Source organism: Barbus barbus (genome assembly GCF_936440315.1).
Source record: "Barbus barbus genome assembly, chromosome: 33".
Taxonomy (NCBI): Eukaryota; Metazoa; Chordata; class Actinopteri; order Cypriniformes; family Cyprinidae; genus Barbus; species Barbus barbus.
The window spans coordinates 11192495-11208004 of NC_136761.1; the positions used below are offsets into that span (position 1 = coordinate 11192495).

Genomic DNA, 15510 nt, shown 5'->3' on the forward strand with positions numbered 1-15510 from the left:
TGCAGAAATAGAGCTCCTCCACCAGACGGAGACTTCAAGATGAGATAAAAGATGCGAAACGCATGTAAGAGCCCATTCTGTGTGGATAGAAGTCAGTGGAGAAGTTGATGCTTCAGAAGGCTGAACAAACCGCTTTTCTGTAAAAACATCCTGACACAAAATAAACGAGACGCTAATAATTCACATGCATCTTAAACAATTAGGAGTCTGCTACAAAAAAGGAGAAGGCCATTTTACTTTTTTGTACATCGGAATCCACAAATGGTTACAGAATGTCTTATATCCTGTTTGTAGTGACTCTTTGAAAATAGACCCTTTTCATATTATTATTTAAAAAACGATTCCTTTCAAAATTATACAATTATAAATATAATTTTAAAAAAGTCAAGACAGAATTGATATAGCCTACATTTGAATCCTTTACATAGGCTAACTCTAAACATACAATTGCTTTTAAGACAATCCAATGGTGGTATAATTATAAGAATAATATATAATACGCTTTAGATAATTTCAGAATGTCATGTAAAAAGGTTTTGTTTATTATCTTTTCGCGGCTTATCTGATGCAAGTTGACGGCTGGTTGCGTCTCCTCCTTCAGTAAGCGTCTCTGGCAGCAGATCTCGCGAGAGTTCCGTGGTCGCTCTACAGCAGTCGCTTTTGCAGCAGGGCTGAGGGAGACGGAGAGAGAAGGTGCGGGGAGGCTGCATCATGGCGGACAGAGACAGTGAAAGTGAGCACGGTGGATTCGCCACAGGCCCCGGCCCGATGCAGCCGGGCGCCGCGTCGCGACTCCAGCACGACACGGAGGAGCTCGCCTCGAAGCGGGTGGACATCCAGAACAAACGCTTCTATCTGGACGTGAAGCAGAACGCCAAAGGCCGCTTTCTGAAGATAGCAGAGGTCGGGGCCGGGGGAAACAAGAGCCGCCTGACTCTCTCCATGTCCGTCGCCGTGGAGTTCCGCGACTACCTAGGAGACTTCATCGAGCACTACGCCCAGCTGGGCCCCAGCAACCCTGACACGGTTCAGGACGAGCCCAGGAGGGCGCTTAAGAGCGAGTTCCTTGTGCGCGAGAATCGGAAGTACTACATGGATCTGAAGGAGAACCAGAGGGGGCGGTTTCTCCGGATCCGGCAGACCGTCAACCGCGGGCCCGGCCCGGCAGCCTCGCAAGGCCAGACCATCGCGCTTCCCGCACAGGGACTCATCGAGTTCCGCGACGCGCTGGCCAAACTCATCGACGACTTCGGCGTGGACGAGGACCCCGCGGAGCTGCCCGAGGGCACGTCGCTGACGGTGGACAACAAGCGCTTCTTCTTCGACGTGGGCTCCAACAAGTACGGCGTTTTCATGCGGGTCAGCGAGGTGAAGCCCACCTACCGCAACTCCATCACGGTGCCCTGCAAAGTGTGGTCCAAATTCGGCACGACCTTCTGCAAGTACGCGGACGAGATGAAGAAGATCCAGGAGCGGAGCCGGGAGCGGAGGGCGCGCGAGATGCTACCGGAGGGCCTGCACGAGGACGACGGGGACGAGGACTAATGCATCTATGAGTGCACAGAACGAATGACATGATAATCAGACGTTACTGTAATGCGGGATCGATCTACACACACACAACCCTCAAGACTCGAACAGTTGCATCTCTTCACTCATCGCCGGAAGTTACCCACTTACCCACCATTTAACAGTAAGACGCTGCTATCGACAACATGATGTATGAACCGTGTCCAGGATGGTGCAGGAGTGTGTGTATATCCCTCTTTACCCACGTGTGTGACACATCCAAGCTCTTATGCACTGCAAAAACCACTTGTTTTCCAGTACAAATATCCTGACCACGTATATAAATATCAAAATAACATATATATATACTTTTATTATTTTAAGTAAAATCCAACAGTTTGCACATTCAGACCACTCATGAATGACACACAGCAAAGAATGTCAATGAAATAAATGAACATGCCTAGTCAATGGTAAAATGACACTTTATACAAAAACATACAAGTGGGGTCAGTTGTAGTACGATTCAATATGCTTTCTAAACACTTCAGCACTGACATCTGTCAATCATGTTGCCAACTTGACAGCAGCGGCTTCATGTGTAAAAACTGATGACCTAATGTTTTTTGCAGGTTTTAAAATGTACTTTCTTAATTAAAAAAAAGTACAAAGTGATGTGAAAATGCTGCTGATATTCAGCATGCACATTTGGGGTTTTTAACAAGAGTGTGCAAAGTGAGTGACGTCACTGTGGCTTGTTGCTTCTTGGAGTAACAGACCCCACTCCTACAGTTCTGCTTGTCAATTATTATCTAAATTATTTTAAAGATGCTCTGTATTTGACTGGAAAACAAGATGGACATTTTTTGCCGTGTAATACTATTTCCAAAGGTGCAAATTGAAAAAGAGGAAGAAATATATAATTAGTGCTCACTTTTGACTTCCAGCACAAAAGCTATAATTTAGGAACTGTTTGAACCAAAGGTTCAACATGCAAATGAACTTCAGAATTGAAGGAACAGTAATGCGGGAGTGCTGTGAATATTTGAACATGCACTATTGTTAGATTATCCAATTTATATAAATGGATGTCACCCCTTATGGTTCGACTTAAAAGGTGCACTTGGTCATTTTTCCATTATTTAAACAGTTTTTCGCTGGTTGCATCATGGGGGCCGCCATGTTGAGATCACATGACCAGCTAATTAACAACATAAACTCAATGTTATTAGTCACTTTCATTTGCAAAATAAATTTATCATGACAGAAGAAGCTTCATGTCTCACATAAACCAAAAAATGACAGAGTGCACCTTGAAATGCATATGAGGAAAACTAGATATGTTGTTTACTCGTTTGCCTTTTAACTCTATACACAAAGCAAATGAGATTGTTTGTTTGCACACGTCATGCAATGTGTGCTTCGGTAGCCGCACAGCGAAGGCATTGCTAAAACAACCGGTTGACGTTTGTTCCTGTTAAATACGAACCCTGTTGCACCATTGCCCACTGACATTTGGGCAGACCGTTTCATTGAAGTGCTAACTTAGATATACAAACTATGATTTTGTGAATCAGATGTACTTAGATCCTTATGAAATTGCCCACGTTTTCTGTGGGAATTTTTCTTTATTTTGTTTTTGGGGATGGGGTGGGAGGGGGGCGGGTACTCAAAAAGGAGCTGTCCACTAGTGCGAGACTCGCACTGCGAGTTGCATTAATATCTGCGCGGAGCATCCTCTACAACGTCAAAAAACAACTCTGGTGCCTTATATTCTCCACACGTTTACATGCTTTACGTGTTCGATCATTTTCTTTCCGATCGCTGTTTGTCTTTGTCGTTCGGGGTCACAATGGCATAGTTGCTGTACCACTCGTGGAGCTTCTTTGATGACTTCTTCAACAAGCCAATCAAAGAAAGAGGCACACGGGCTCTTGGCCCTCCACATTACTGGGAAAAGAACGATGATGTCGCAATCAAACAGCACTGACGTAAACATGGACGTGCTGTGTTCACGTCGCATCAGAATTACTTGGTTTTCTGTGGTGGTGCTTAAAGGCAAAATCGATCCATGTGCGGTTTTGTCCTTGATGCCAGCCTTTGCGAAATTTGTCAAATTATGATTAAGACGTAAACTGATTAAGATTAAGACGTTTTTTTTGCTTGTCAAAAACTTTGGTAATTCTGGCACAACGTGAATGCAGCAGTAGTCACCTAAAGGCGGTGGAGGTCTGCTCCTTATGCTCTGTGTAAAAAAATATAAATTAATTAAAAAAAAGTAAGGTTTAAATAAAGAAAAAGCTGCGTGTAAAAAACAAACAAACAAAAAAAAAAAACAGCGTGATAAGGTTGTACGTATGTTTCTCGCTACAGCCCAGCATTATGCTAATGTAGGCCTATATTAGTAGACTTACGGCCGAGGCAGTAGCCTGTATGATTTTTTTGTATGGTGCTAATATCCCCATTCGTGGGATTTACTTCTGCCGGTCTTATCAGTTGCTGAAATAGTTTGTTGTCAACCTCGTCACATCACACCTTGAGATTTTACTTTTCTCACTTTAGTTACAGTGCTAATGTTTCAGTATCGTGTGCAATATATTGTAGGCTGCGTGCCAATGGCGGCATTGCCCAAAATTCAGTCCCACTGCAGGTTCATGTTCCCCTTCGGACCACCAAAGCAAAACTATTTCCTAAAAGATCTTATAATGGGTACTCTATTCAATGCCTGATTGGAAATCCTACAAAATCGCCGAATGATGGTTTGATAACTATAAAAAATAATCAAAGCTACACAGTCAAATTAAACATTTGCCATTCAGTTTTTTTTAATCCAGTCATATATTCCAGATGATTCGAACTATGAATGTTAACGCTACAAAAGCATTACCAGAAATACTACTTTGAGTATCTAGAAGACAATAATGCAATGTTTTTGAAAAGACATTACTGATGGCTACCTTTTGGGGTCCGAGGGGGGGATTGGATTCTGCGGTTGAATCTTGCGTGATGTCGGCATTTTGTGTGTGTGGATAATCGTCACCTGCAATGACAAAAAATGTACGCTTGAGGCTCGCTCTAATGAAACATGTCTCTGCGTATTAAACTAACCTTTTTGACTGCCCAAGTCAAAGTTGAGGGTTTATTCTACTAACTAAGCCAGTCACCACACACAGGGACCATCTGAAAGCATCTGCATATACAGCGGCAAATCTGCTGTCTGCCAATCAGACGCAATCCTGTGTGACCTAAAAATATAATGATGTAGTCACTTAAAAAGCTTCTCGGTGATTGGAGTAGTTTAATACTCGGTTGCTAATATATATGTTTTTTTGGGTTTTTTTAGCCAATGTTAAATGCACAATGCTTCAGTCAGAGATATTCATAACTATTTATTTGATAAAATATATTATGAATGTTGTAAGGAAAAAAGATAAAGACTTTTTTCTCAAACCCTCTCTCGACATTAGCCAGCTCACTAGCGTTGCAGTGAAAAGCCTGTTGCTGTCAGACCCAAATGTCACAAATTCTCGGATATGTGGGGTTTTGTAAAAACGAGACCTTTATATGTACTAAAGCCACCAGCCTACGGACAGTTTGGGGGTTTCTATCCACAGACTCCCATGCTAAAGGCCCATTTCGTGCTAAGCACATGAGGAAGTCTATAGGGGATCAAGGTTAACATTATTCCTGTGGAGCGTTTGGTCTCTTGTTTACCACTGCACAATATTAAAGCATACATTCGCACTTTGTCTCGCTCGATATGCCCTCGCGTCTCTTCAATACTGAATCTGAAACAGCATGCTTCTCTTGTAGGAGCTATTTTAAGTCTATTTGTACACTGTTATATTTCTTTTCCTCTTGAGACCGGTAAGCAAATCTTTTTCCTATCACTGCCCGGATCCGATTATGAAAACTGCTCGATGCGTGCCACAGTACGAAATTTAAACTGGAAGTAACATTTAAAGGTGTTTTCTAGAGCAAAACGATGAAAAAATGCACTCTCGATTGAATACGCACGTTTTAAGTCAATCGTGAATGTGCTATTGGGAACTAAATGGCTCAGTCCTGTCCGGGTGACATTGTTCAGCCAGACTTTCTCTTGTAATAGTGTTCGAGCTCTCCACCAGCAAAGACCAGTATTGGTTTGATGCACAACAGGATGCGGGGACAAAAAATTAGACGGTAATCTGACTACATGCTGGATTGGAAGAGCAATTTCAGTCTTTTCTCCAATTTCAGGTGCTTATTCCAACGTCACCTGTCCTTAATGAGCATAATTGAACTAACGGAGCTGCACAGACACCTTAAAGCCCTCACGTATCTACAGTTTCCAATACAAAGAGCGAAGTGCATCCTTTTAACTTGATCTGCTTGTTAATCTCATGAAGCGTGTGTGATTATACGGTTCCCCTTCCCTGTTAAACCACGGCCAGTCACCAACTTGGGTTAGTTCTCATACTTCACGTTCCTTCAGTCTCTCAAGCTCAAGGCTTTGACCTGCTTAGCATGTAACTGAGCGTTTTGCGTATTAAGCAGACTGTCTGGGAGGGGTCCTGCATCGAGGGTCAATGCACAAGGAGGGTATTCACATATCCCACCAACCATTTCCTTTTTATTCCCTATCAAATGTGTTGTACTTAAAAATATATATATGACCTGTGATGTGTGTGTATATATGGTTTGTTACATATGATGCTCCTCTTTATTAAAAAAGATAGCATATATATATATATATATATATATAAAAAATATATAAATATGTATACGATTCCTATATATGTGTTCCTATATGCATAGGAAATGTATATAGGAAAAGGCATATTGCTGTTTTTTTCCTTTGTATTTTATACTTACAGAAAGCATTGAATCAAATGGATAAAATACTTGCACTTTAAATATATAAAGAAAATAAAAAATCAGCATATTATTTTTGATAGGTGACCTCACATTCAAAGATTCTATAATTACTTTCCAGGCTTTGTGACAATTGCTGTTTGGCAGAAATCTATGAAGTTCTACATATTGAAGTCTATTTTGTCTGTGTTACAGAAGGTTTACTAAAGTAAATTGCATGATGACTAAGTAGTGCACCAACTGTTATTTTCTTTAGTTGGTTAAAAATGTCTAATGAAAAAATACTGTGATGATTATTCTCATGTGTGTACCCATGTTAAACTTAAGTCATACATTCGAAGGTATTCAGTTCAGCCTTTCCTATAACATGAATATGGTGCTTAAATTGGTTTAGAAATCCATCGTGTTCTACTCTTCATCATTGCCACAACCATTCTCCTCCTCCTCTGCATCCTCTGTTTGTTCCCTTGGCTGTTTGCGTGTTCTCACAACTTTATTCAGATTTATGTTTCTTGGTAACAAGTGTGTTTTTGTACAGGTACGTATGTTGTTCTTGAGTTGGAAAGCCTTTGTGTCTGAAAATGACTAATTGCAATAAATCATCCATTCCTCCCTGGCAATGATTGGTTTTTCATGTTGTTGAATTGTTACGTCCACTTCCAGTGGCGCTTTAGAAGAATAGTTGACCCAAAAATTACAATTCTGTCCCCATTGACTTTTAAAATATCTTATTTTGTGAATGACATAAGAAAGTCAAACAGGTTTGAAACCACATGAGGGTGAGTAAATTATGACAATTTTAATTTTTGGGTAAATTGCCCATTCAAAGCATCAAGCTAGTACAGAACATGCTAACATGAAACTAATAGTTCTTTTAAAACTGAAATTGCTTTAAAATAACCTACTTTAACCCATGTGCTTTCAATTGAAACAGGAGTTTCATGCAGAAGAGAACAATCTTTTTTCTATTGTTTATGCCACAGTTGAGAATCAAGAGACATGCTACTTCCTATTGCTAGTCAGAGCTAGGTCATATTGGCAGGAGAGACATTTTCTCTAGAAAGCATTTGATTGGACTGTGCAGGATGATTTTTGGTCCCCCTTTATATTAAGTGGCTTTAACTATTATGCACACTAGTCAACATTTGAAGTGGTTCAAATACTTCAATCAAATTCCTAAAACCAAAATGCGTTCCTGTCTAAAGACAACTTTTTTGATCCACTTCAAATATTGATTACTATACTTCAAAAAATAAGTTCAATGTACTTATCCTGATCATATTGTGGTGGGATATGGGTACAGTTAGGGACAGGTTTTGTGGTATGGGTAGGTTTAAGGGTGGGTTAAGGTGTAATGGATGGGTCAACAGTGTAAATATAAATACAGAAATTCATTACAAAATGTAATTACAAGCAGGCATTTTTAAAATATAAGTACAATGTACCAATTGATTAATTTAAATGTAAGTACATAGTAGTTAAGGCCACGTAATATAAAGTGGGACCTTTATTTCAGTATATTTAGTTTGTTTAGCATCTGCTTCAGCATCTAGCTTTCAAATGACTTCAGTGTTAACGGACACAGACTGAAAGCTACAAAACTATAATTTTGACTTAACTTGATATTAAAGGGATAGTTCTCCCAAAAATGAAAGTTCTGTCATTAATTACTCACCCTCATGTTGTTCATCTTTGGAACTCAAATTAAGATATTTTTTTGAAGAAATCCGAGAGCTCTCTGACCCTCCATAGACAGCAACGCAACTGAAATATTCCCAGGCTCAGAAGTGTAGCAAGGACATCGGTAAAATAGTCAATGTTGCATCAGGGGTTCAACCTTAATTGTTAAAAGTCATTATTTTTATTTTCTTTGTGCACAAAAAGTATTCTCGTAGCTTCGTAAAATTACGGTTGAACCCCTGATGTCACATGGACTGTTTTACCGATGGCCTTGCTACGTTTCTGGACCTGGGAATATTGCAGTTGCATTGCTGTATACGGAGGGTCAGACAGCTCTCAGATTTGATCAAAAATATCTTAATTTGTGTTCCGAAGATGAATGAAGGTCTTACGGGTTTGGAACGACATGAAGGCGAGTAATTAATGACAGAATTTTCATTTTTGGGTGAACTAACCCGTTAAGCTTGCATTAAACACATACAATATTTCAGACGTTTAACCAAAACCTCATTGAAAAAACCCACTGACATTGGGATGATGGAAATAAAGGTGCAAAAATACAGAATTGTTGCTAGTTTTTCATACTCATTCTTTCAGTGCTCTATATTTTAACTGACATTTTAAACTTAAGTCAACTAGAAAAAAAAAAAAAAAACTCTTTGAGAACACATATTCCTTGTCTTATAGTGGGTGATTATTCAGTGCATGTTATTTCAGAGGAGACTTGCTCCCACTAAAGTGACTTTCTTTTCAACCAATGTCACCAACTGGAAGTAAAATGGGTTGCCGTTTCATGTTGACTTGAAGAGTTGCTGCCTTAGATTTATTTATTGGTAATACCTGCTTGACCATAATGTGTGTAATAGAATTTCCCAATAAAATCTATGATTTTGTATTACAATAAAGATATTAGATATGAGAAGAAATATGTACCAGTGCTGTTCTGTAAGAAATGATTAATGCAGCACTTGGCAAATGAGCTCCTACTAACCTGTGTGGCAGAAATAAGGACTTTAAATAAGATGAAACACACAGACTCCTTCCACACAGGCGGAGATGGTGAAATAATCATCACAATCTTTTATTACAACAGCGTCTGAGTTCTACCCTAAACGGGAAAATCATGTTAGCACAACAGCCAAAGCGAAAAGTAGGCTATAGAGGTCCCTTTAAGAAAGCCATTACTAAGAATGTATAAAATTGCAGCTCTTACGTCATTCCACATCCATAAAGCATAAAAGAGCCAAAAGCTCATTCTCTCACTTTCAACGTCCTCATGCTTTACAACAGGACTATAAAAATCTACTTGCACTCGCTCGAAGTTTGTACCGTTAAGTTTCAAAGTCCTATTTGGTGGCTCAAGAATAATTATCTTCCTCCAAACTGACACGTTTCCAGGATTAAGACGTTTCCATTCGCAACAGCGATTCAGATGAAGAGGCAGGGAGGTTCATGGTGTGTTGTTTGCAGTCCTGCTGCTCAATATTCAGTCCAGGTTGAATTTTCTGCAGGCACATAGAGACACATAGAGGCTTTGTGGTCCATTGAATAGAGAAAATGAGGGCGTTGCTTTCAGTCTGAAATGTTTTTCCTCTTCGTCACTGTTTTGCATACTCAGACTCAACTTGCAGTCTTCCTTCCTCGCTTGTGCGCATACAATTACAATGTCCCATACCCTGTCCCGTGTTAAGATACTGTATTTTCCAACATCCGACATATCCCTGGATCCATTAATCAGCTGTCAGCTCTTCAGTTAAGAGAGTTAAAAAACAACGGTGCAGGTTAAACTAATCAAGGGTCAAACGTAGTCATCTTTACAAGCGTCTTCCCGCTATATTGGCTCCAAAAAGAGAAAATAAATTTACAATTAATAAATATAACATAATAAATAATTACAGGGGGTATTTGTATAGCACTACAGACAGCCCACATGAATCTTTACATGCACCCCAACAGTAGGCCGATACTGTGAGCGTCTCACAATTACATCAAATGCTACATCTAAACCAGACCTGTCAATCAGGAAGCCATTACCGCACACAGCCTTGGGATAGAAACACGTTGTGATGTCGTAAAGAATGTCAAACACTGCAAAGTAATGTCATGATTTATTTAAAGGTGAAATGTGTCATTTCTGTGCCACGTCGGAATTGCAAACGTGACAAAAATAACTACTTTATTCAACAATTAATGATTCTCGTAGCTTCATAACATTACGGTTGAACCACTGATGTCACATGGACTGTTTTAACAATGCCCTTACTACCTTTCTGGGCCTTGAACTTGGTAGTTACATTGCTGTCTATGCAGGGCCAGAAAGCTCTTGGATTTCATCAAAAATACCTTAATTTGTGTTCTGAAGATGAACGAAGGACTTATGGGTTTGGAACGACATGAGGGTAAGTAATTAGTGACAGAATTTTTTGGGTGAACTATCCCTTTAAACATCATCGTGATGAACAGGAAAGCTTATCTACTCGCTAGTCGCTTTACAGCCTTGTTGCATTTATTATTGCGCACTAGCAAACTATTCTAACTCAAACGTTCAGGGAAAATGTTTTTTTTTGTTGTTGTTGGAAGGTTAATGATGGAGAAGTTGAAGTTAAGTGACCATGATGTAATTTGCTCATAGACTATGTTTAGCTTTTTACTTTTAGTGATTGTATTTAGGTTTGAAAATTCAAAAAAGTTCATCCATTTGTGAAGATTATGATGTTGAACAAAGCATGTAAGAATCATACTTTGACTAAATACTTTGTCGTCTCCGTATATTAAACTGACTTAAACATTGAAATAAACAACACACATTTCACATAGTATCCCAAAGCATTACATTGTTGCTTTGTGATGTCAATGTGATGTTATGTTTTTTGCCTTCATAAAACTTTTTAAAGCGACAGTACACCCAAAAAATGAAAATTTTGTCTTCAAGTCATTCCAAACCTGTATGGCTTTCCATCTATGGCGTAACACACAAAAAAGCTATTTTAAGAAATGTCTCAGGCCTTTCTTTTCCAATGGAAGTAAATGGGGTCTGATGTTATTTAGGCCCCAGCATTATTCAAAATAACTTCTATGTTCCTAAGAATAAAATTGTACAGATTTGGAATGATATGAGGATCAGATTTTTCATTTTTGGCTGAACTGTCCCTTTGATGTAATCTAATTTGTGTGTCATTGTAATGTCACAGTAAAATTCTAAATGACATCACAACGTGGCTGCATGTCACAGTGCATCCTCTGCAACACATTTGTGATGCCGCAGTTCACTTTCTCTTGACTTTATATGCAGTGTTGTCATTTCTTCCCACTTATACAGTCATGGTCTCCTCATTTTTTGGCACATAATGTTCATAGCATTATTAACAATGTTTTTTGTTGTAGTAATAATACTAATAATACATATAATGGTCATAATAAATTTACTGTACATTGAAATAATAAGGGCATTATAATGCTACGTTTGTATTTCTCTCGACTCTGTCTCACGTATTCGAACCCATAGCAGTCAGGCTCAGACGTGAGCGTGTCACATGAGTTCAGAGGTCAAACAAGGCTCTTCAGCTATTGTGCTCTGGGGCGTGTTTATGACCGGCTCGTCCGTTGACCCCCTGACCTTGGCTGATTGACGGGCTGGACTGAGTTTTGCGCAGATAACCTTCTTTGCCCTCCCCGCTGAACAGACTGGCTTCAATCTTATCCAAATCATCACTTCCTGTGCGAAACTTGGCCTGCAGGAGGCTGACGTACGTCTCATAGCGACATTTCTGCAGACACAGAAAAAAAAAAAGATTAAAATGGCTTTAAATTAAAATGATTGGTTTTGGTTAGTTGCATTTTACTATTGGTGATTCACATTATTTTCCCTGTTGACCAGGACCATGATCAGAACAGACTTGTGACCTATTTTTTGGTCACGACCCACCAATTGGGGACCACTGATAAAGATGTTTTACAGATGCTATTTTATGACCAATGAGTACTTAATCAGCTAAAACCAATCACTTGATAACTAAAACAAAGGTTAAAAGATGTGTTTTCTAACAAGTTTGACTCAAACCTACATGTTCCATCAGGCCTATACAAGAGCTAAAGCATAATTGTAACATCTAAAAAGCATATAATATAAGCTCTGAGACAGATGACTTTGTATTGTTCTGACCTCATAGGTTAAATAGTGCTCTTTAATTCGATACTCTTCTGATTCTTTGCTCTTGGGCATCAGATCTGGTGGGCTCCTCTTGTGTTCCTCCAACTCCAGAGAAATCTGCTTCAGTTTATTCTCATGGGACTTCAGTTGCTCCTCCTGTATAAATTAGCACCACCATTATGTAAATACTGTACAACACTTACAACTTTTGTTGAACAGTCAACAATAGGCTTATACAATGCTATACATTACATTAGTAATAATTACTATACCATTGTCACAAACCTTCATTACATCATTACATTATTCAATTCAGTAGGAAAATATTTATTAAAAATTTTATATGATTTTAAAAAGATATAATTAATAATTATATGTAATATTTTATAATGATATAAAATCAGGTTTGGAACAAAATGAGGGCGAGAAGTTTTTTTTTTTTGTTGCATTTTTAATCTGTTTATAAATGAATGAGGAATGAGTAAAATCATCATTTTAAATCAATGTCATGAACATAAAACAAAATCATGTTTTGTTATTGCTCCAAGTACATTTGTCAAACTGGAAAAGGAAGGTCAATATGACCCCATTGCATCATGGGATACAGTATTCTCATAGAGTATTGTGCAATAGTTTAACACCATTGTTTACTTTGACACCATCATTAATAATATAATAATCAAATGTCCAAATTCTTCCACTACGTAATGAAGTTCATTAGTCTGTAGACGGTTTATAGTTATATTTGCACACCTGGTTGAGTCTCGTTGTGGATGAAGGCAGCAGTGGTCTGCAGAATTTCTTCATGGAGCCGATGGCAGCGGGAAAAGCAGGAGCCGAGAAAAGAGCAGCGACCAGATTAATCCTGAAAATCCATGACATCATCTCCTCTTCACTCCTACACACACACACACACACACACACATTTAAAGGGAAAGGCAAACAAGAAACCAATTAATGCAATCTGACCCTAGTACTCTGTGACATAGTGGACGGTTAACTAGCAACTACAGTAAAAGCAACAGATTCTCGGAGCAGTTGAAGAGGTTTGATGCTTACGGGGCCTGCAGGAGGAAGACCCTCCAGTCCGAAGTCTTGAGTTTGAGGACGTTCTGTCTTTTGCTGTAGTCACAGGCCCTAGTAGCAAGAGCGTGATGAACCCGTACTGCGTTCTTCAGGTCCACCTCTGACAGATCTTTATCAGGCTTATACTCATCCTGACCATACGGGGGAGACAGAGAGTGAATGCAAAAATGAAAATAAATGATAGAGAGGCAATGGCTGCGTTCCAAAACCCTACTGAGCTGCCAAAGTAGGCGGTATTTTAAGGCACCACAAAGGCAATTCCAAAAGCAAGCAACATAACTAGATTAGATAATTATGCTGTTACAAGAAATCTGCTTTTGGTCAAATAGTGAAACAGTACAGAATGTATCCTTTAAAGTGAAAAAGTGAGCAAAATATAAATTAGAAGAATGCATTTATTTCATTCAGTACTGAAAAGTACTAATAAAGCAGGCTTGGTTACCCACTATTTGTGTTTATTGATTAAATTAATTAACATTATTCATTGAAATAATAATTATAAAAATAAATGAATGAAATGTTACCTAGAGAATGAACTTGTTGAAAATTAAAAAGTAAAGTAAAACTGCAATAAAAAATTCTAAGAATGATAAAAGCAGACAACAAAATTATTAGTAATTAAACAAAATTTAAAACAAAAAATAGTAATAAAATAATATTAAAAACTAGTATAATATTAGTATAAAAGAGTAATTAAATTAAATTAGTCAGTTATGAGGTTTGATTAAGTCACCTTAGAAGAAAGCTGCCTATGTAGATAGCAGACAGCAAGGCAACTCATTATGTTTTGGAAAAGAGTCTATGACTACTGTATGTTCAGACTGGAATACTAGAGTAGACACTGTTAGCAAATTGTATGTCATAATGTATATTGCCTTATGTATTTTAAACAGAGCGCACTTTGTAACATTTTAAACTTCACTGTTGTCACATGATCTAATTCAATAGGATACATAATGCAATGAGTCGAGTAATAAATGTACCTATTATTTTGCATTCTGAATACAATTTGTGTATTAAATGTGAACTCTAGGAAGTCTTATTAAATAATGTGTTTAAAAAAGTGATTATAAACTGTAAAAGAACACTGTAAACATCAAATGCATTGCACACTGTGGAAAACAGTAATCAGCGTAGTGGGCTCTTGTTGGACATTCTGGCAAATGTAGTTGGTTATCTGACTATTCCTTACACATATTATAGTACACATACTGCAAAATATAGTATGACTGTGTGTGGTGTGTGTGAGAGTGTGTGGGAAGTAGATTTAAATTACTTTCTGCAGGTAGAGAATCATCCCCTTCAGCACGGCATAAAACTTCTTCCAGCCTCTGCGTCCTCTCGGGGCTGCAGAGAGACAGAATAAAAGAGAAAAAGTGTGTGTGAGAGAGAGACAGACTAAAGACACACTTCACTAATAAGCTCCGCTGTTGTTTGCAGCAACACAAGTCGAGGAAAGAAAATCTCTAGAACAAACTTCACTGCTCACAAATGAACTCCACCACAATGGAAGATACAACCTAATTGTTTTAATTAAAGCAGCTGCAGTATTAAACAGAAGGAAATCTTGGCAAGTCCTAAATAATGCTGAATTATTGCATTCCTTGACATTAGCTCTGCTCCAAAACCTGCTGTTTACTGCCTATGTAGCCAGCTACCTTAAAAGACAACATCCTAACCATCATGGAACCTGATAATTGACATATTTGGAGTGTTCTACATAAGAAGCGCTGCCACACACAACACAAACTCAAATCAACATAAAATACACAACACTCATTAAATATAACATAAAATACTTACACTTATAAATTATAAAAAAATTAAATATGCAAAATATACTTAAATATGCAAAAAAGTATAATAAAAATATAAAAATTATATTTATAAAGATATATAGCTTATAAAATATATAACTCTCTTACTTGTTTTCTAATCTAGCTCTGCAATTGTATGCTACAGATATTGTTGGCTCTGTGACAAATTACCTGCAATGTTCCTAATTTGTAAGTCACTTTGGGTAAAAGCATCTGATAATTTAATAAAAGTATATGTAAATATATATTTCATATTTTTTTTCATCTAACTTTTTCAACATTTAATAAAATAAGTATATTTATATTCAACTGCTCTTTTATCTTTATTTTTCACTGAGCTTGTTTATTGTCAAATAAAACTAAAACTACAGTTATTAAAAACATTTTTCAAGTTACTGAAATAAAGCTGAAACA

The 15510-nt window shown here is 38.0% G+C and overlaps 2 protein-coding genes across 2 annotated transcripts in view; one reads left to right on the forward strand and one right to left on the reverse strand.

Annotated features, from left to right (window-relative positions):
- Positions 1-220: 220 nt before the first annotated feature.
- Positions 221-6971, forward strand: LOC306853619 (transcriptional activator protein Pur-alpha-like). Its single transcript, XM_079391162.1, has one exon. It carries the CDS (start codon positions 712-714, stop codon positions 1543-1545), a length of 834 nt encoding a protein of 277 aa, XP_079247288.1. The 5' UTR covers positions 221-711; the 3' UTR covers positions 1546-6971.
- Positions 6972-9090: 2119 nt separating this feature from the next.
- LOC306853632 (PH and SEC7 domain-containing protein 2-like) overlaps positions 9091-15510 on the reverse strand; it is a 35345-nt gene continuing 28925 nt past the window's right edge. The window contains exons 11-15 of the mRNA XM_079391181.1: positions 14556-14626; positions 13253-13410; positions 12947-13091; positions 12206-12349; positions 9091-11810 (exon numbers count right to left, since the gene is read on the reverse strand). Of these exons, the coding sequence (XP_079247307.1) occupies positions 11604-11810; positions 12206-12349; positions 12947-13091; positions 13253-13410; positions 14556-14626 (725 nt within the window). The 3' untranslated portion in view covers positions 9091-11603. The remainder of the gene's footprint in view (positions 11811-12205; positions 12350-12946; positions 13092-13252; positions 13411-14555; positions 14627-15510) is intronic.